The following is a 20,470-nucleotide window of genomic DNA, read 5'->3' as shown; positions in this document are numbered from 1 at the left end:
TATGCCTCTTTCAAAAGAGGAATGCAAGTGTAGACACAGCTGAAGAGCGCCTCTGAAAGAAGGGCTGCATTCTTTTGATTTACTTTCAAAAGAACGCCTTGTGGAGGTAGACGCTACATGTGTTCTTTCAAAAAATGACTATTTCCTGAATGAACTTGCGAGTGTAGATGCAGCCTGACATCCAATGCTCCCCTTTGGAAATAAGGCAGGTAACTTAAGTATTGGCTGCTTTTGGAGAAAGATCAGAAATCTGAAAGTCTCCTTAAAGCAAAAGAAATTTGTGCAACCCTTGGAGTCTTTACCTGTGTCAGTCTTTCATGATCACACCCATTTGCATATCCTGAAACTGGGATTTGAAACCATAGCTCAAACTAGCAATCTGAGAGAATTGAGAGATTCATCTGTTTTCAGCAACAAAAGTAGAAAGATCTTTTGTAGAATGGCTTTCAATTTTTTCCCCTTTGACGGAGAGGCTATCAGGAGCTCATCTTTCCCAGCCATAGCAACTCATCTAAAGCCAATGCCAAGTCAGAGCTTAGGAAAGATTTCTCTTTCATGTCTGCTTACTCTTTTATAGGAAAATCCTTCGGTGAGAATCACAGCATCTATTGCAAGGGAACTATAACAGCATCTACTTTAGAAGGGTTACTTTAGTGTTCCCATTCTGCTTTAATTACCTCATCAAATGCATGGTACAGAAACAAGCACAATTCCTTTTTACATCCCCAAGAAAAAGGTTCTTGAATGTCATAATACACCAGCTAATTAATTTTACTTTCTGGCTTCAAACTCCCCAGGTTTTGATCTTTGATTTTCTGCTGTTTTGCGGTAAGTTATCAGATAAAGCATTCTTGGTGTAGCATTTTTGTGCTAGCTTTTAAATTCCTTATTATGCATAGCCTGTCCTGGCAAGGGCTTAGAGTAGTCCTCTTTAATCAGGGGTACAAATACCCCTGGGGGTATGCAGATGTCTTCTAGAGGATATATTAATTCATCTAGATATTTGCCTAACTGTATAACAGCTTACATAAAAAGCACATGTGAAGGCAGTACAAACTAAAATTTCACACAATGACTTTCTATTTGCTCTGCATACTATACACTGAAATGCAAGTACATATTCATATTCCAATCAATTTACTGACCATACTGTAAAAATTAGAAAGTAAGCAATTTCTCATTAATAGTGTGCTGTGATACTTGAATTTTTATGTCTGAGTTTGTAAGCAAGTATTTTACAATTCAGAGAAAGCGCAGCAGCATGCCCTCATCACACCCCGTCTTCAAATATTTATTTAAAAAAAGAAGAAAACATATGCATTAAAAATACACATATTCCTCTTGTGCAACACCAAGAAAATTGCCAGCAATCTCTAAAAAAAACTTCTCATGGAGATTTTCAGTAAATAACGTTGTTAAAACACATCTCACTTAACTTCTGTGATTCCCAGACACTTTGTATTTTCAATGACTAGTTTATGATAAGCAATGATTAATTACTATAACTGTAGAAATACAGAAAAACAGAATAAAGCCTTTTAATGTACCTGTTCAACAACTTGCTAAATTGTTTCACAAACATCGGCTAAAGTTATAACACACCTGTTGGCAATTTAGATTCTGTTTTGCAGTTATCCTATTATAACAGCCTACTCTTTAGAGTAATGGTGACTAAGGGATAAATTAAGCCCTGTGAGGAGGGACCAACGCAAAGGCCACACATCATTGAAGCTCCACTTACAAATAGGCTGTCCATAGAACCTGAGTGGTGCACAAGCCTCCGGTTGGTCCCTCTACTCCGGGCTGAAATTTCATATTAAGGTCTCAATGCTGCACACTGAAGGAGCCAGAGCAAGCTCAATATACTATAGCTCAATTAAAAATTCAGAAACTTATTTGAAATCAGATTTGCATTAGAAATATCAGAAATGGTATTTGTTTAATTTATAATAGCATGTTTTAGCAGCTCTCACTTTTCCTTAGCTCTAACACAAAGCTCTCTTACAGACTACTTTGTAATACTGTACATATGTACACAAAATATATTATATCAGTCACTAAGTTCTTCTTCATCACTGAAATAAGCACTTTTTTTAATCCGTGGCCTTCTCGAATCGTCAGATGTAGAGGGTTCCCCGGCAGTTTGTTTCCATCTTTGTTGCTCTTCCTCAATTTTGGCTTGCTACAATGAAATTATAAAAATGGAAAATATGAGTTATTATTCTGTTGAAAAGTAATAGGTACTACGCAATACACTAAAGGCAATAACGCAAATAGTAATGGGTGTAAATTTAATGTATTAACATTTAAATAAAATAAAAAATTTTAGGAGGTCACTAGAACTCTTAAATGCTGTGATTACCTCAGGCAGATTGAATTTTGAAATAATGCCAAGAACAACTTTGTCTCTTGTATGCTAATGGATAAACAGTCTTCAGCACTAGTGCAGGAAGACCCACAGCCAACAACTACTGTAAGAAATTTATCTGCTTGCAAACACAGATGAGCCTTAAGATTACAGTATATTCAGAAAACCCCAGCATATGTGAACTATGTAGCCAAAATATGCTTTGAATTGCATGTTGACCTTAGCGGAGGAGCTTTGGAAAAAAGGAACTGAGATGTTGTCACTGAAATAAGGAACAAAATCAGTCCACACCCAAAATAAATGTTCTGTTATTCAAGAAAAGGCTGAAGGTTCAGCTCGTTCTAATTTAGCTGGACCAGTTCCTCGCCACATTTAGTGTACGTGCCTCACATGGGAGAATTCACGTTGATAAGGGAACTTAAAGTATTTAATGTTTTTAATTATTATTTAGATTCTCAACCTCTATCTTCCTAAAATGAAGGCTGCTTTTCTGGGGACATGGATGGTGGTGGGCATTCTATGCACCTCAGACTAGATAATCTAACAGTCCCTTCTGGCCTTACCATATATGAGTTACGATAACAACAACAACAACTTACAAGGCTGAGCCTCCCTGAACGTATGTATTTTTAATATGAACACAGATCCAAATTAAATGGCAGGCTCTATAGCAGAACCAAACTTGATAGCAGAATAAATTTAGATAAAAAAAACCTACGAGTCTAACATGTGTGTCATGCTGGATTAGATTTTTTTTTACAAATCTTACAAAGGTACACTAATGAGTCTTGAAAAAGGGTGTTTGAGAGGCATGCAAATGAGCACATTGAGCTAAGCAAATATTATGCCAGGAGTCAACAGGGTCTGGGGAAGCAGAAGTGATAACATCAAGACAGTGAGTTAAAGTTGTGGACAATCTTGAAAGTAAGAATGAGGATTTTGGGGCTAAAATGGCTGGACAACAGCAAACAAGCGGAGTGATTTTTGGATGGGCTGGAGATGATTGTAGCATAATAAAAGATAATATTCACATTTTAGACAGATTAGGAAATGGTGGGGATGACTGGTCAGAACACCACAGAAGGGTTGCAGTATGGGCTCGTCTACACTACCCACCTTCCTTCGAAGGAAGGATGGTAATTAGGGTGTTGGGAGTTTACTAATGAAGTGCTGCTGTGCACAGGCAGCACTTCATTAAGCAAATCCCCCCCCGTGGCAACTTCGAAGTTTTAAACTTCAAAATTTTGAGGAGTAAGGGGATTTCGAAGTACTGGTGGGTGCACCGCGGCTAGATGTGTGCCAGTACAAGTTGCTGAGGGGGGGAATTTGCTTAATGAAGTGCTGCCTATGCACGGCAGCACTTCATTAGTAAACTCCCAACACCATAATTACTACCTTCCTTCGAAGGAAGGATGTTAGTGCAGACACAGCCTATAGGTATAGAGTTCTTTGCTGTACTGTATAATCTAGATTCTTGTAATTGTTACTTGAAGTTGCTCTGAAAATTATTTAGTAAGTAACTTACATACTGTAAATTCAATTTAGTACCTGAAAAGCTATGGCCTGGCTGAGGCTATCCAAGGCAGGATCTTCTCCCTCATCTTCGCTGTCTTCCTCTTCCTCACTAAACGAGATAAAAAGTAAAAACATAAAATAAATGCACTTTATTCTAAAAAAATACAGTACAGCAAAAGTAAAGCATGTTGATAAATAAATGTAGGTGTCCATACGGTTCTTCTTCTGGTTCAACTATTTTCTTCCTTTTCTTCTTTTCTTTTTTTTTTGGAGGCTCACGCTCTCCAAGCATATTTTTGGGACAGGCATAACTTAGGTGTCCTGTTTCCTTGGAGGAAAAGAAACACAAGTTAATAAGAGAAATTAAAAACATGATGGTATTATGAATATCTTTAGGAAAATTAACACTAAGCAATTGAGGAAAAAAAGGCAGCAGTTTACTAAAAATAAACAAACAAACAAACAGTGGCACTAGCTTATGTTGACTGTAAATAAAATAAATCCTTCCTTGCAGATTTACCCTGGAAATGAGAAAAGTTAGCAGCGATACTCTATACTAGCCACAAGTTTTGCTCTGGACTTTACAAAATGTGATGGTTTGTTTCCATCCTTATTGCTCTTTCTCAATTTTGGCTTGCTACAATGAAATTGTAAAAATGGAAAATATGACTTATTTAGATTTGGTTGGTATAATAGCCGACTACATTAGCGAGCAACCTACACGCAAGATCACACTGGACCTCAGCATCTGAGGTCAGAGAATCACAATGGCAACATTTCTGGTTTTAAGGTGGTAGGAACTGTTTTTTAAACCACTGATGTTTTAAATATATTACTGTGATCCAAGCTCAGCTTTTAAAACCTTAGCTTAATATCAAGGGTGGAATTTGCTTCTATGCATCTAAATCTATAGACTAAAGTATTGTATATAAAAAATTCTCCTCTCCCTCATGTGTTCATCCAATTAGTTCATTTTATCATCCATTTATCATTGTGTTAGTTGGTATTATGGTCAATTAATATATTTTTTTCCATATATAAACAATGTATGCTAAATAGATTTAAATTGCAGGAACACAGAAAAAATAAACTTAAAATGGCCATACTGTGTCAGACCAAAGTTTCAGTGGGCCCAGTAACATGTCTTCCAACAGTTGCCCATGCCAGGTACACCAGATGGAATAAATAGCAAAGATAATCTTTAATTAATCCTTCTGCTATAACCCATTCTCAGCTTCTGGCAAACAGAGGACAGGGACACCATCCACATCCATCCAAGCCAGTAGCCTTTGATGGACCTACCCTCAATTAATATATCTAGTTCTTTTCTAAGTCCTGTTATAGTTTTGACCTTCACAGCATCCTCCGGCAATGAGTAGTGCAGGCTGATTGCCTGTTGCATGAAAAAAATACTTCCCCTTTGTTTGTATTAAACTTGCTGCCTATGAGTTTCATTTGATGACTCCTAGTTTTTGTGTTATGAAAAGGGGAAAATAACACTTCCTTACTTACTTTCTCCACACCAGTCATAAATTTTAATCACACCTCTATTAAATCCCTTCTTTGTTGTCTTTTTCCAAGCTGTCAAGTCCCAGTTTTATTAATCTCTCATGTGGCAGCACCTACATACTCCAGTCATTTTTTTGCCCTAGTCTGAAGTTTTTCCAATTCTAGTACCTGAGATTGGGCAACTACGCCTGTGCACAGTATTCAGTACCATGAATGTATATAGATGCAATCATACTTTCTATCTGATTACCTAACCCTTTCTTAATGACTCCTAACATTGTTTGTTTTTTTTGATTGCCACTGCAGATGGAGTAGATGTTGTCATAGAACTATCCACAATGGCTCCAAGATCTCTTTCTTGAGTGGTACCAGCTAATTTAGACCACATCATTTTATACATATAATTTGGGATTATGTTTTCCAATGTGCATTACTTTTTACATATTAACACAGAATTTCATCTGCCATTTTGTTGGCCAATCACTCAGTTTTGTGAGATGTCTTATATAATATACTCATGAAGTAAAGCAACAACCTATAGCACCCCAATATTTATGGTGTGCGGAAGTGTAGAGGAAGAAAAGCTGGTTGAAACCTTCATGACTAAGGTGTTACATGTAGTCAGAGCAACAATATAAAAAAGGTCTCTAGGTAGATACAAGCGGGAAGACCTCAAAAGGAAGAAGACACAAGGAAGGCTTCATTGGGATGATGCAAACAGGAACCACCTGTCTTGATGACCACCTTTTAAGAACTCTGCTCAAGGGGAACTGGTGAGAGGGCGTATGGGGGCCCCCCCCCCCCGCAACAGCTACATGATGCCCCCTCTCTCCTGTCATGGAAAGGGTCAGAACCACCTCATTCCACCTGTGCTCTGCCTTCTCAACTCCTTTTCCCAGCCCTTACTCTGCCCACAACCCACTTCTTCCTCCTGGCCTGGGAGGCTAGTATGGCCAGGAGTTGGATGCCAGTAACAGGGGTTGGGCATGCCCACACTCACTAGCAGTGGCTGGAGAAGCAGAGCAATGAAGCTCCAGCTTGCTCTGCTCCTCCAGCTGCATCACTCCCCTTCCCAATGGGGAGTGCAGGAACAGTCATACCCCCTCCCCTGAGCCATGTGCTGGAGAAGCAGAACAAGCTGTGGCTGCATTGCTCTATTTCCCCTGCCACTGCTGGTTAGTGGAAGGTGGTCTGGATCCCTTACTTTGGGCGCCTGGCATCCCCACAGACTCTGGCCCTGCCTGCTACTGGCCGACTTCTTAATCCTTTTGCCCACTGCCTTTGTGGGACATGTGCCCCCTCACACTTGCCCCTGGAGCTACTCTGACCTATGAAATTTGGGCATGCGAGTATGCATATGGCACTGCATATACTCTCTCAGGTTGTTTAAATGGGTATGCCAGTATAACATAATGATTACCTGTGTTTGTGGTTACTGTCCTTGTACTTTGTGCATTCCTAACACTTCCAAATCATCATCCTATTTATGTTTAAATTGTAGCAACAGATGGTCTCACTGCCATTTGTCAAAAAACTATCAATTCATTCAACTTAAAATAAAGACTCCATAGGCTCATTTATAAAATTCAGTGAACTCTTTCATATCCAGCAGCCATGGGAAAGGTCTACTTAGCAATGCATAACACTTCAGAAAAATAAGATATTAAGAAATAAACAAAAATACATGCAGAGTACTCTACCTATCAACAGTAGTACTGTACATTGCAAATTTATATGGTATTTGCTGTATTTATTTTCACTATATTGTACCTATAGAAAACAACTAAAATTTACTTGTGGTTAAAATGTCAGTTATTTGAAAATTCTGGATAAAAAAATGCTGGATATGAAAGTTTACTGTATGTATTTCTCCCTTCCAAATGCGTCATGACATTTCAAAGTAGTAGGAACAAAGTAATTATAAAACAAAAAATTAGATACTTTTGAGTCTAAATACAGCATTAGCTGTACTGATTATAATATTACAATGCTGACTGCACATCAGTACCTATGTTTGTAGTTACCAGATAGTCATACTTCAAAGGACACAAAATACCCAGTATGGCTAGAATCATTAAAACGAAAAAAAAATATTGATGAAAGCTCCAGGACATTACCATAAGGAATGACATGGCATATGTGAGACGGGACTAGTGACAACAAAACTGGAGAAAACATAAGCCAAGAACAAAGATGGAAACATTTGTTGTAGATCCACCATGTAATTCACTCACCCCACATTCATAACATTTAGATTTATCAAAGTAGTTACGTCTACGGATAAATTCTGCTGCTCTTCCATTGTCAATAGCAATACTCGCTTTTATCACTCTTCCAAATAACTAAACAGAAAGGAGGAAAAGGAAAAACAAAACAAAACTCTGAGTCCATTTTGAGAAATCTGAACTCTTCCCCTTTTGCCATGGCATTTTTCTATAGCTTACTTGTTTGTTGTTAAGTGCCCGAGAACAGTTTTGTGCAGATTCTTTATCCAAAAACAAAATAAATGCAACTCCTTTACTCTTCCTGGTGTCTTTGTCCTTCATAATAGTAACTCTGAAAATAAACATATAATATAGTTATTGACAAGAAAAATCCCATCAAGCCATCTTCCTTTCGTATAATATCCACAAGTCTCAGCTTCATGTTACATATAATTTGTTAAATGAGTAGCAAAATACCATATAAAACAAATGCTTTTTAAGGAGAGGTACAGATAAAATGTGGATCTCCTTCTAATAAATGGATGTGCTTTTAATACCTGAAGCATACAGATTTTCTCTCACTGGGCCTGTAATTAAAACCACTCTTGTGGCACAAAAATATCAATTACAAAGCTTGCATTGAATCACAATGAATAATAAAACTTGAAGACTAGCTACTTTTTGGACTTAACAGTTTTTGGAACCCCTTTCTGAATGGTTAGCTTCCAACTTAAGGCTGACACTTGGCATATCGGTCATTTTAGTGTGGGACAGAAAACATACAAATGGATGTAAAAAAATACCTTATTTTAAGAAAAATGAACTGCTTTGGACTTTATAATCAAGTGATAGAGAGAGACAAAATAGCATTTACTCTCACCTGTCCTGACGTGAAGCAGAAGCCCCTACTTTGAGATGAGAAAGAAGAAACGAACTCCCTTTTTAAACTGAGAATACCCAGTTAATGCTTCCTACTGACTTTAAATGAATTAGAAGTTAATTTTTCTACTGCCTGTGATTTGATGGGTATTTTTTTATGGATTGTGAAGGTATACTGAAGTTGTATTTTAGTATGGTTCATATTTTAAATATTGGTAAGTTTATTTTCCTGAGGGTTGGCTGGAACCTTGAAGCTACAACTCTTTTCATTACTTCAGAGTCTGTTTAGAGACGAAGTGCTAATACCAGATGGCTGCATTTTGCTAGGAACCTAGTGAAATCAACAATCTTATTTTAAATTTTTGACCACTGGACTAGGCTTAGTACTTAGAAGTGTTAACTCATTTTAAAAATATCAAAGTGGTAGCCATGTTATTCTGTGTCTGCAAAAATCAAGGAACCATGTGGTACCTTATAGATTAACAGATATTAGTCTGTTGGTGTGTAAGTTGTCACAGGACTTCTCATTTTAAAAATGTCTAACCTCATATAGCCATGAAAGGTGGTAGAATATTGGACCCTGAAGTCATAATTTTTATCCTGACCTTCCCTTCTCCATATCCAACACACACACACACACACACACACACACACTTCTAAAATACTTTGAGCAGCTATTTTCTCACAAGCTGTTACTCTGTCACTTGAAAGCAGAATTCAAAGTTTCTTAAGAGTATTGGTTCTAGATCTAAGAATACTTGAGATATTGCAACTGTTGCAAAAAATCATTACAGTGGAAATTTGAGGATGGAGAACAGAAAGAAATGAAAAGTTACAGCAACCAGAGTGATGTGATTTTTGAGATCCAGTATCTCAACTTATTACAATATTTGTTTCTATCATTATAATTTATGGATACATGTAGAATCTTCTGCCCACACTTGAGATAGAAGGTCAGTAAAATTAAACGTCTTATATAAGCACTTAAGTGAGAAGAATCCTAGCATGTACCAATCACCTGATAGCTTCTGAGAATCAACTTTCAGAGCACTATTAATATTTGATGTGTTTATGCTTGTATCATCACAAGTCCAAAAGCAAGAAATTCTCAATTATTACAAGAATGCAATTAAACTTACACTAAATTAAATATGGACAAAACTTCAATATGCTTCAATTAATGCTTAAAATAAATGATAAGCGCACAAAGTATATAAATGAGGAAAAAACACTAAATATTGGAGACCAAATTGAAGAATACAACATATTACTCCATGCTTATACTTACTTAACTACTTTTCCATACTTGGAAAAAATCTAGAACAAAAAGCATAACAGATAGGTTTAGCAGTCTGTTAAGTCAAACAGTAACAAAATACAAAATGACAGTTAGCAAATGTTTAAATAGTACACAGAACAGATAATTTATTTTACATAATGGTTTCATATTAATCTAAATAACATAACTGCTTTTACAAATAGGTGTGCTTACCCTGTATAAGTCATTGTTGGTCAGAGAGAAGGGCAGGTTGGACACATACACTGTGCTTTTACTTGGTGCTAACCCACCACTCATTTTTCTGGGGATAGAGAGAGAGATTAAATGGTTGAATTCAATACGGTGACCTCAATTTAAATTAAACAATGAACAGTTCCAAATGTATATTAGGAAGTCATATGTTAAAACTGTGGGTAGTAATGTGGCTTCAATTTTCCTTCTACTGTTTTACATTAAATCAATGGTTACTTTCACGTTCCAGAGCGAAAAGGGAAAAAAACAAACAGTATTACTGCACGATTTACTAATCGACTAAGACAGGACAAACTCAGTGAAACTTGCATAAGTGATGCGTTACCAAAGAGCAGCCTTGAAAGACTTGTGAAATAAATTCAGCTTTCAGGCTAAAATAAAATTGGTGATATTCCATTTATCATTAGACATTTTGACCAATTCCTGAAGTTAACGAGCGTATTGTTTGAATAAGAACTGAGTGATTTGTATCTCTGGATGCAAAACATAAGTCAGCCAAGTTCAATATTATATACTGATACCGATAAGATAAATAACAAATCTCTTAAAACCAATACCTTAATTTCTGGGAAAAAACAAAAATGGATTAGCTTTCAGACATCAATGCTCTGATTGATTTGATGACTCACAGCTTCACTTTTCTACACTTGGCCCATAACCCAACAGTCCATGTTCACTACTGGACTAATCCACACTCAAGCCAACCAGTTTTGGATACAAGTAATTCTGCCTTGATTCTCATGCACAAAACTGCATTTTATTCATTTTGTGATACCATAAACCACCCTGCATTCTGGACCTAATGGCATCTGATGTATCTTCTTCAATGCTTAGCTGAATGTTTGGCTGTAGCAATTGTTTACCATGGGGTCCCTTCCTGTGCGACCATAAGAGATTGAGGGGCCAATTGTCTAGGGTCATAAGAGACTTGATACATTCATATAATAGGCTTCTAGGCCACCTCCATCCCTTGACTGGTGGAACTGTACCTTGGATGTTACAAGCCACCCGGAGAATGGCATTCACTGGAACATCTTATGGCACTCTCATGACATGTCTAAAAAAGTTAAGATGCCATGTGTGGAAGATGGCTGTATATAGATTTCCATAGTGTAACTCAGTTAACTGAATTAAATGTTGCCTTGAGATTGATATACACTATTACAAGGGCTTCTTGAATTCACAATGTATTTCTGACAAGTAGAAGGCCAAAATGATGTTTGGTGTGGACTTCTTCCTCATAAACCCTGACAGTTGGAGGTCAGACATCCAACACCTCAGAGGTTTTCAAATCTGCCAGCAGAACATGCACAAACACTTTCCCTGAAACAGACAAGACGATTGGCTTGTAACTATTACCTTTACTGCATGATCCCTTGCACTTAGAAAGTGAAATCACAATACTGTTCTTCCAAGGTTCTAATTTTCCACACCAGGAGAAGTAATTCTACTACAGGGTCAACAGCACATTTTAGCAGCTCTGGGGAATGTTTTCAGCACCAGCTATGCATGTATTTTTCATTTGCACATGGCATGCTTCATTTTTTCTAATGTTGGCGCCCCAGTACAAGTACCTGGGTCTGAAATCACAGTGGCTGCCAAGTTGTCCAGGTCTGAGCACACAGCAGCTGAAGGTTTGTTCAGGGTGCAGTGACAATGCTCTGTGCAGCAAGAGAGGATATCACCATCCAATTTACATGGACAGCTTTGGTGGTCATTCAAAGAGACTACAGATCACATGGAATACCAGCTTTAAATATCCCTTGGAATCTGAGTTCAACATGATCCATAACTTGGTTACAACATACCTTGTGATTGTGAAATGCCAGGACGTAGAACTTTCACTTCAGCTGATTACAGGTGTGCTTACTGTTGCACTTCCGCAGAGTTCAACCTGTACCTCATCGTGGTAGAGAGGTACACCATCTGCAGAAGGAGACTGATTGTGGGATATATGCCATCAGTGACAAAGGCTGGTATGAAATCTTGCCTTGGGCTTTAGGCGATGTGGGCAGCTTCAATGAGAACCCTGAAAATTATAACTAACATAGGTACCTAAGATGCAGATCAGCAGCTGTGCTTACCTATCCTAGGTGAAGGACACTACTGGGAAAGACTCAATGGCTAGGGTCACAAAGCATAAAGCTAGTACTGGTAGACCAAGATTGTCTCTCTGCCTCATTTCATTGGGCTAAAGTAGAGTTTGGAACAATCATTCACTTTTGCTTTTGATGAACACGTATAACTTGACCATCAGCACCAAGATTAAAGCCCCTGCTCTACTCTCGACTACAGCCACCTTGTTGATACCATCTTCCCCCCAGTGAACTTGTCATAGGCTTGCACTGAAGCACCCTGGGGATGCACATTCTCTGATCTCAGCACACTCAATTAATGTATCAAATTGTAGTTGGGATTTTTGTCAATGCAACAAATCTGCACCCTATGCATGCAGTGTTGTTTTAACCACATAGGTCCCAGGATATTAGACAAAATGGATGAAGTATCTTTTATTGGCCCAACTCCTATTAGTAAGAGAGAGAAGCTTTAGACCTTGCAGAGCTCTTCTTTGGGTCTTGGAACTTCACAGGCAGGTACTAGTCTCCTGGAGCTGGCATCTTAGCACCTCTATCTGCTAGTGTGCATCATCAACATGTACACGTACCCTAATCTCTCTTCTTTCCAGGATGGGCTCTGCGTACTGCCCATTCAAGTGGTCCGTCCATCCAGCCACATATTATGCTGCTTTTACAGCAGCTAGCGACTCCCTTCATCCTCTTCTCTCACTAGTGGGCTCTATTCAGAATGGGATACAGAAAACACCATAGCTGCCTAAGGGCACAACTCCTCAGTGGAGGCTACAGCATAGGTCTCAAGTTACCACGGTATTATTAATTACACTCCATGAAAGGCTGAATGTCAACATGGTAGAAACACCCTGTCTCAGCACTACACCTTCCATCAACAGACGAAATGAATTATGAGTTTAACATTTTCCTACTGCAAATACATCCCTGACGTAGGGGGTGTCTTTCTGTGTCTGAGCTATATGCCAAACACCCTCTAGCCTTTGCAACCCTCCCAGAAACTCACATGCTACATGAACAGTTCCTGACCTAAGCCATGTTGTAGTTCCTGCCTTTCTACGAAGTGCTGTCCTGCCTCAAGGCTCCTACGCCGGAGTTTACCACGGTGACTGTCTCCATAAGGAAACCCACGCCCTCGGCCAAAGAGAAGTAGACATGCCAGTGAGCGCCCTAGCGAGCACGCAGTCCCCCGGCACAGAGTAATATCACAATAGTTTATCTCCTTCCCAGCTACACCGAGCCAAAGCGCCGCTTCGCTGATGTAACGGGGGCTGAGGCCGCACGGGTCCGGGCCACGCAGTTACAACGCTACAAGCCTCGGGGGCGAGGGGCTCCCGTGGAAGTCACTGACACGCTGCGCTGGGGTCTCGGGGAGGGCACGAGGGAACAGCCCTTCCCGCCCCTCGGAGCGAGACGCAGGTCCGCCACGCCAAGGCCGCCATAAGGACGGGACGGGACGGGACTGGCGCGGAGCCCGCACCCACCTCCACAAGAAGCCGCTCAGGCGGGGCGGGAAACCATTTCTCCTTTCGCTGGTCGCGTCGAGACCGGACCCACCGCCCCGCCTCCTTGGGGTGCCCTTCCGGGAACGTACGAAGTAAATACACTCAACCAATAAGGAGCGCTTATGCTGGAAGGCAGGCGGGAATTTCCGTTTGCGTCACGAAAGGCGCCGGAAGTGGCTTAGGACCGCGGAGTAGGCCGCCTGTCGCTTGACGGGAAAAACACCTGGAGCCGGCGCGTGAGGGCTGCAGCGCGCGAGAGGGCGCCCGGGACCTCTGCGCAGGTATTTCCGGTTGTCCTGGCCCCACGTGCACAGCACTGTAAGGGCCTCGTGTGGCCGGAGGCGAGCGGCAGCCGCTCGAGCCCTCGCCGTGACCACGAGCCGCCCCGGCTACCCGTGACCCGCAGCGAGCCCGTGCTGTGCCTGCATGGCCTGAGCGCGGGACCTCCCGCGGCGCGCGTGTTCCAAGCTCCTTCACCTGCAGCCCCGGGCGGCAGCGCCTGCCTTTCCCATGGGTACGGTTCATCGCTGTGGAAGCGATGAGGCTGGACTCGGGCCGCATGCGTTAGACCGCGGGTGGCGGGGCCACTGGCCCAAAGACAGAGCAGTTGTGGACCAGGCAAGTGAGAAACCCAAACGACAAACCTCGTGTGGTTCTCGACTGAAACACACCATATCCTCATTCCTATCTTATAGAGCTGAAAGAGACTTCCAGTGGTTATTGAATCCAGTCCCCTGCACTCACAGCAGGACCTATAATTCCCCCCCGTCGGATTTTTTAAAACTGTTTGCTGCAGACCCATAAATGGTCCCTTTAAAGGTTGAACTCTTAATTCTGGATTTAGCAGGCCAATGCTCAAACCAATGAGCCATCCCTCGCCCCACTGAGCATTCTGTTCGCACACCAGCCCCAGAGCCTAAGAGGGCCAGGGCTAATACATTTTGTGGGCTTATCCAGGAAGGAGAGCTGGTTTGCAAGGGGAGGGAGAGGTTTAATGTGAGAGGGGACTGTCAGGAGGTGGAGGGGTTAGCATGGTAGGGAGGGTGCAGGAGCATGCTGGTGGGGGGTGATCTAGGCAGGAGTTGGTGGAGAGTGAGTGATTTGGGCCAGAGCAGGGTACAGGAGTGGACTGAAGGTGATAGTTTGGTGGGATGTAGGTATCAGAGGGTTGATGTGTGGGGTCTGGAAGGGGAGGATGAGAATGGAGGTGTGGGATCTGGAAGTGAGATAGCAGGGTGAGCATGGGAAGTCAGGGTAAGAGGGAGGGTCCAGGAAGGGGGTGGTAGTCTGGGAACCAAGCTGCTTCCCTGCCCCTTGGCTTGTCTGCTCTAACCTGCAAGGCTTAGGGCTATGCACCCATAACCTTGCTGTGGGACAGATTCTGGGGAGGAAAGCCCAGAACCTTGGAAGTCTGGATTTGGGCTGGGGGATCCTTGTGCAACTGCTCTGCCTCTGCAGATGTCAGTACTGAAGAGTTGTGTTTGGTGATCGCTGCCCGTGTTGCTGGTCCTGCTTGGGGACGAGAGCTGGAAAGAGAAACAGAAATCTTTATTTCCAATTCCACCTTGCCTGTTCCCACCAACTGGTAGCCACTTTGTGCATGCTAGCTCTCATGGTAAAAATAGTTACTGGTACTAGTGGTACAGGCTATATGTGAGTACCGCTGTCTTAAATGGTTTTTGTGATATACAGGATTTTTAGTTGTTTTTTTGTTCCTACTCTGCTGATTTTTGGAAAGCTGATTTTAGATCACAGTGATGGCATTTCATGTCTTATCTAATATAGTAGCTAAGTCTTGTTTTAAATAGAATTTTCATTCTTTGTAAAATCCATCAAAATGCCAGATTGGTCTCAAAATTGGTATTTACTGAGGTTCCTAGGGCATTTTCTGACAGAATCAGGACTATACCCTTCTGGAAGAAAAGTAGTGAATACGGTTAAGGCAGGGGACTGGGGCTTTTAGCTCTGGCCTGTCACAGATATCCTGTGTACAGATCAATTAAACTACAGTTTTTGGGGGCAAACACAAATATTGTCTTTGATTTTCTGTGCTATGCACCCAAATGTGTAAAGTGAATGTTTAACAGAATAGTTCTTCGTTGGCTGCCAAATAGGCCGTGGATGCTTGGATAAATAAAATATCTGGCGAAAAGTGGCAAACCAAAGGTCAGTTGTTGCCCGTCCCTGCTCAGGAGGCTAATAATTCTAGATAACGTTTATACGTAGTCCTTATCAAGGCTGCGCCTGCATGCCCATGAGCTTGATTTTGTGGACGAAGGGGATTGGTGAGCCAGTTAGTCTATTTTGACTTATTCAGGAGCATGTTTGGGTTTGAGATAAGCTTCCAAGACTCAGAAGTGAAGAGAATTTATTGCACCTTATTGTTCCCTGCTATGGTAGGGGGAGTAGAGTGTGTGTATATGTGTGTGGGTTCTTTTTTTTTTTAAATAAATATGGCACTTTTGACTACACAGTTGGTTTTTCTGAAACTGCAGACAGTCAAATCTCTGAGCTGGCATTTCATGCATAGTTATTTTATCACTGTACTCAGGAGAGGTTAAGTAGGATGTTTTGGGATTGTTCAGGTCCGAGACCAGTGTTACGCCTGGTGTAATGTTGTTTGTTAATAGAGATTAAGGATGAGATTTTAAAAAGGTGTGTAGAGGGAAATCGGAGAATCAGGTGCCTAACCTGCTTACACGCTTTTGTAAATCCCACTGTGTACCTGGCTTATCTTTAGGCATCTAACGCCTTTGTAAATTTAGATTCTAAAATCTAAATCTAAAATTCTAAAATTTTAGCCTTTATACTTGCGGGCTTTCTGAGGCTACATCTACATGACAACAATATGTCGACAGAAGTTACTGTAATCTTCTGGCAAAACTTCTATTGACAGAGCACATTCACACACAAAAGCAGATTGAAAGAGCAATCTGCTCTCTAAATGGAGAGTAGCCAGACTGCCTGGCCGCTCTCTCGACAGAAGGGCCAACCAGAAGCTCAGCACACAGAGCTGCTTGGTGAACCAGAAGCCTTGTCTGTTGACAGAGGGTCCCCTGGAGTGTCTACACAGCTTTTTTGTTGACACAAACTGTTGACAAAGGCATTATTCCTCATGGCAGAGAGGCAGAATGCTGTTGGTGGAAGTGCTGAGTTCTGTCAACAGACTGTTGACAAAACACAGTGTGTGTGTAGATGCTTTGCGTTTTTTGTCAAAGAACCCTGGTTGTGTTGATGAAACTCTCTAGTGTAGACATAGTCAGGCATTGGCTGTTTCAGAAGAGCTGTTGTTAAAAGTGATCCCCTCAGCAAGACACACAAACAGTATTCTAGTAGGAAACCTACCATTCGTCTTAGCTCATCTGAGTTGGGAGAGTGCAATGGGTGTGACCTTTCGGTTGGTAGGTAATATTTCAAGTGCTGGATAAGCAAGTGGGAAAGTGAACTGGTAGCTAAATAAGTGTAGACCTTTGTGGTTTTTTGAGCCATTGGTCCACCTTCTGTGGTGAGAGGGAGCTGTAGAAGGGGAGACTATCTCTTGAGGCTAGTGTCTGCCCAATGTCACCAGGAGGGCGTTAAACTAATAGCAAAGAAGGAGGGTGAAAAGGGGGAAGACATGAAGCTAATTCAACAAAAGTGTCAAAGAACATGAATAGAAGAAATTCTTTAGTTGTTTATGCACCAATACAATCAGCATGGGTAACAAACAGAAGAAATATGAGTTGCTCATTTATGAGCATCAGTTCAATCTAGGTGATATTATTGAAACCTGTTGGTATGAATTACTGCACTGGAATTTTAAAATATGTTGGAAGAAAGAGATCTTGAATGCTCATGGATAACAGTCCTACTGGATAAAGCACCAAGTGGAGAATTAATTTACTATGTACCATCAATCACAGAATCACAGGGCTGAAAGGGACCTCAGGAGGTCATCTAGTCCAGCCCCCCTGCTTCAAGCAGGATCAACCCCCACTAAGTCATCCCAGCCAGGACCTTGTCCAGCTGGGACTTAAAAACGTCCAGGGATGGAGAAAGCACCACCTCTCTAGGCAACGCATTCCAATGCTTCACTACCCTCCTGGTGAAGTAGGTTTTCCTAATATCTAACCAACACCTCTCCCTCTTCAACTTCAGACCATTACTCCTTGTTCTGCCATCTGACACCACTGAGAACAGTTTCTCACCCTCCTTTTTAGAGCTCCCCTTCAGGAAGATGAAGGCTGCTATTAAATCACCTCTAAGTCTTCTCTTCTGTAAACTAAAGAAGCCCAGATCCCTCAGCCTATCCTCATAGGTCTTGTGCTCCAGACCCTTAATCAACCTGCTTCAGCAAATCCACATCCTTTTTATACAGGGGGGCCCTAAACTGGACACAGTAGTCCAGATGTGGCCTCACCAGTGCCGAATAAAGAGGAATAACTACTTCTCTAGATGTGCTCGAAATGCTCCTCCTAATGCACCCTAGTATGCTGTTAGCCTTCTTGGCTACAAGGGCACACTGTTTACTCATATCCAGCCTTTCATCCACCATAACTCCTAGGTCCCTTTCCATCATACTGCTGCTGAGCCAGTTGGTCCCCAGCCTGTAACAATGCTTGGGATTCTTCCGCCCAGGTGCAGGACTCTACACTTCTCCTTGTTGAACCACATCAGATTTCTTTTGGCCCAGTCCTCCAATTTATGCAGGTCCCTCTGCGTTCTCTCTCTAGCCTCCAACAAATCTACCTCTCCCCTTAGTTTTGTGTCATCCGCAAACTTGCTGAGGGTGCAATCCAGTCCCTCATCCAGGTCATTAATAAAGATGTTAAACAACACTGGCCCCAGAACCGAGCCTTGCGGCACTCCGCTTGAAACAGACTGCCATCCAGATATTGAGCCATTAACCACTACCCATTGGGCCCGACCATGAAGCCAGCTTTCTATTCATCTTATAGTCCAAGGATCCAATCCATATTTCCTTAACTTATGGGCAAGAATGTTGTGGGAGACTGTATCAAAAGCCTTGCTGAAGTCAAGATATATCACATCCGCTGACTTCCCCATGTCCACAGAGCTTGTTACCTCGTCATAGAAGCTAATCAGATTGGTCAGGCAGGACTTGCCCCTGATGAATCCATGCTGGCTACTTTTGATCACTTTCCCCTCTTCCAAGTGCTCCAAAATGGATTCTTTGAGGATTCCCTCCGTTATTTTCCCAGCGATTGAGGTTAGGCTGACCAGTCCAGAGTTCCCTGGATTGTCCTTCTTTCCTTTTTTTAAAGATGGGCAGTACGTTTGCCTTCTTCCAGTCATCTGGTATGTCCCCTGATCTCCAAGAGTCTTCAAGGATAATGGCCAAAGGTTCAGCAATGACCTCTGCCAATTCCCTCAGTACCGTTCCGGTGCGTTAAATCCAGACCCATGGACTTGTGCACATCTAGTTTTTCTAGATAGCTCAGAACTTGTTCCTTCCTCACAGATGGCTGCCCTCCACCTTCCCATACTGCATTGTTTAGGACCGTCATGTGGAAGTTGACTTTGTCCGTGAAGACTGAGGCAAAAACAGCATTGAGTACTTAAGCTTTTCCTGCATCATCTGTCACTAGGTTACCTCTCTCATCCAGTAATGGCCCCACACCTTCTATGATAACTTGTCTATTGTTCACATGCCTGTAGAAACCCTTCTTGTTACTCTTCACATCCCTTGCCAGCTGCAGTTCCAGTTGTGCTTTTGCCTTCCTGATTACTCCCCGGCGTTCTCCAGCCGTATGTTTATACTCCTCCTTCGTCAGCTGTCCACGTTTCCATTTCTTGTATGCATCCTTTTTGAATTTAAGCTGACTAAGGACTTCCCTGTTAAGCCAAGCTGGTTGCCTACCATGTTTGCATTTCTTACTATGCAGCGGGATTGTTTGTTCCTGTGCCTTCAGTAAGACTTCTTTAAAATACTGCCAGTTCTCTTCAACTCTTTTCCCCTTCATCTTCGTTTCCAAAGGGATCCTGCTCATCCGTTCTCTCAGGGAGTCAGAGTCTGCTCTTCTGAAATCAAAGGTCTGTATGTTACTGCTCACCTTTCTTTCTTTTGTCCGGATCATGAAATCTATGATCGCATAGTTGCTGCAGCCCAGGTTCCCTCCCACTTCTGTTTCTTCTTCTAGTTCTTCCCTGTTTGTGAGAAGCAGGTCAAGTTGCGCACGGCCCCTGGTTGGTTCCTTCAGCACTTGTACCACGAAGTTATCACCAATAGTTTCCAAAAACTTCCTGTATTGTCTGTGTGCTGATGTATTGTCTCCCAACAAATGTCCAGATGATTAAAGTCTCCCACGAGGGCCTGTGATTTGGAAGCTTCACTTAGCTGCCTGAAGAAAGCCTCATTTATCTCATCTCCCTGATCTGGCGGCCTATAACAGACACCAGCTACACCATCACCTCTTTTACTTCCACCTCTAAGCTTAACCCAAAGACACTCAACTGGATTTTCTCCTTCTTCATACTGGAGCTCTGAGCAATCATACTGCTCCCTCACATAGAGCGCAACTCCTCCTCCTCTTCTTCCGTCTGTCCTTCCTAAACAATTTATAGCCTTCCATGACCGTGCTCCAGTTATGCGAATCGTCCCACCAAGTCTCCGTTATTCCAACCACCTCATACTTGTTTGACTGTGCCAGGGCCTCTAATTCTTCCTGTTTGTTCCGTAAGCTTCTGGCATTAGTGTACAAGTACCTTTAGAGAAGGGGCCAATTGCCCCACTTTCTCCTCTTCACCCAGGAAACCCACTTGATTGTTCCCTCCTCCTTCCCCACTTACCTCAGGGCTTGTGCCCCCTTCCCCTGACAAACCTATTTTAAAGCCCTTCTCTCTAGGTTTGCAAGCCTCATCGCAAAGATGCT

At 41.9% G+C, this 20,470-nt stretch overlaps 2 protein-coding genes across 10 annotated transcripts in view; one reads left to right on the top strand and one right to left on the bottom strand.

Moving 5' to 3' along the window:
* Positions 1-645: 645 nt before the first annotated feature.
* On the bottom strand, positions 646-13,694 carry ZCRB1 (zinc finger CCHC-type and RNA binding motif containing 1). Of its 5 annotated transcripts, none has more exons than XM_075014526.1 (9): positions 13,578-13,694; positions 11,815-11,945; positions 9,968-10,055; positions 9,764-9,792; positions 7,837-7,948; positions 7,627-7,734; positions 4,099-4,211; positions 3,917-3,992; positions 646-2,182 (listed from the first exon to the last, which is right to left on the bottom strand). In XM_075014526.1, the coding sequence occupies exons 3-9, from the start codon at positions 10,049-10,051 to the stop codon at positions 2,051-2,053; spliced, it is 654 nt and encodes a 217-aa protein (XP_074870627.1). In that variant the 5' UTR covers positions 10,052-10,055; positions 11,815-11,945; positions 13,578-13,694; the 3' UTR covers positions 646-2,050. The 5 variants fall into 5 exon arrangements, with proteins under 5 accessions (XP_074870627.1, XP_074870636.1, XP_074870645.1 ...); XM_075014535.1 differs by having other exon boundaries at positions 11,815-11,932; positions 13,578-13,677; XM_075014544.1 differs by having other exon boundaries at positions 11,815-12,035; positions 13,578-13,660.
* Positions 13,695-13,775: 81 nt separating this feature from the next.
* Positions 13,776-20,470, top strand: part of PPHLN1 (periphilin 1) — a 135,160-nt gene continuing 128,465 nt past the window's right edge. For all 5 annotated transcript variants that reach the window (XM_075014513.1, XM_075014504.1, XM_075014485.1 and 2 more), the window contains exon 1: positions 13,776-13,879. The gene's annotated coding sequence lies outside the window, so the exon portion shown is untranslated. The remainder of the gene's footprint in view (positions 13,880-20,470) is intronic.

This window comes from Carettochelys insculpta, chromosome 1 (genome assembly GCF_033958435.1).
Source record: "Carettochelys insculpta isolate YL-2023 chromosome 1, ASM3395843v1, whole genome shotgun sequence".
In the NCBI taxonomy this organism is placed as follows: Eukaryota; Metazoa; Chordata; order Testudines; family Carettochelyidae; genus Carettochelys; species Carettochelys insculpta.
This window is presented reverse-complemented; position numbering and strand designations above follow the sequence as displayed.

Excerpts from the sequence above, each read along its gene's own strand:
- ZCRB1 (XM_075014526.1), bottom strand. The coding sequence starts at position 10,051 with ATGAGTGGTGGGTTAGCACCAAGTAAAAGCACAGTGTATGTGTCCAAC. Across the intron at positions 3,993-4,098 it reads GTTGAACCAGAAGAAGAACC|TGAGGAAGAGGAAGACAGCG; the intron begins GTATGGACACCT and ends TATCTCGTTTAG. Across the intron at positions 2,183-3,916 it reads GCCAGGCCATAGCTTTTCAG|CAAGCCAAAATTGAGGAAGA; the intron begins GTACTAAATTGA and ends ATTTCATTGTAG.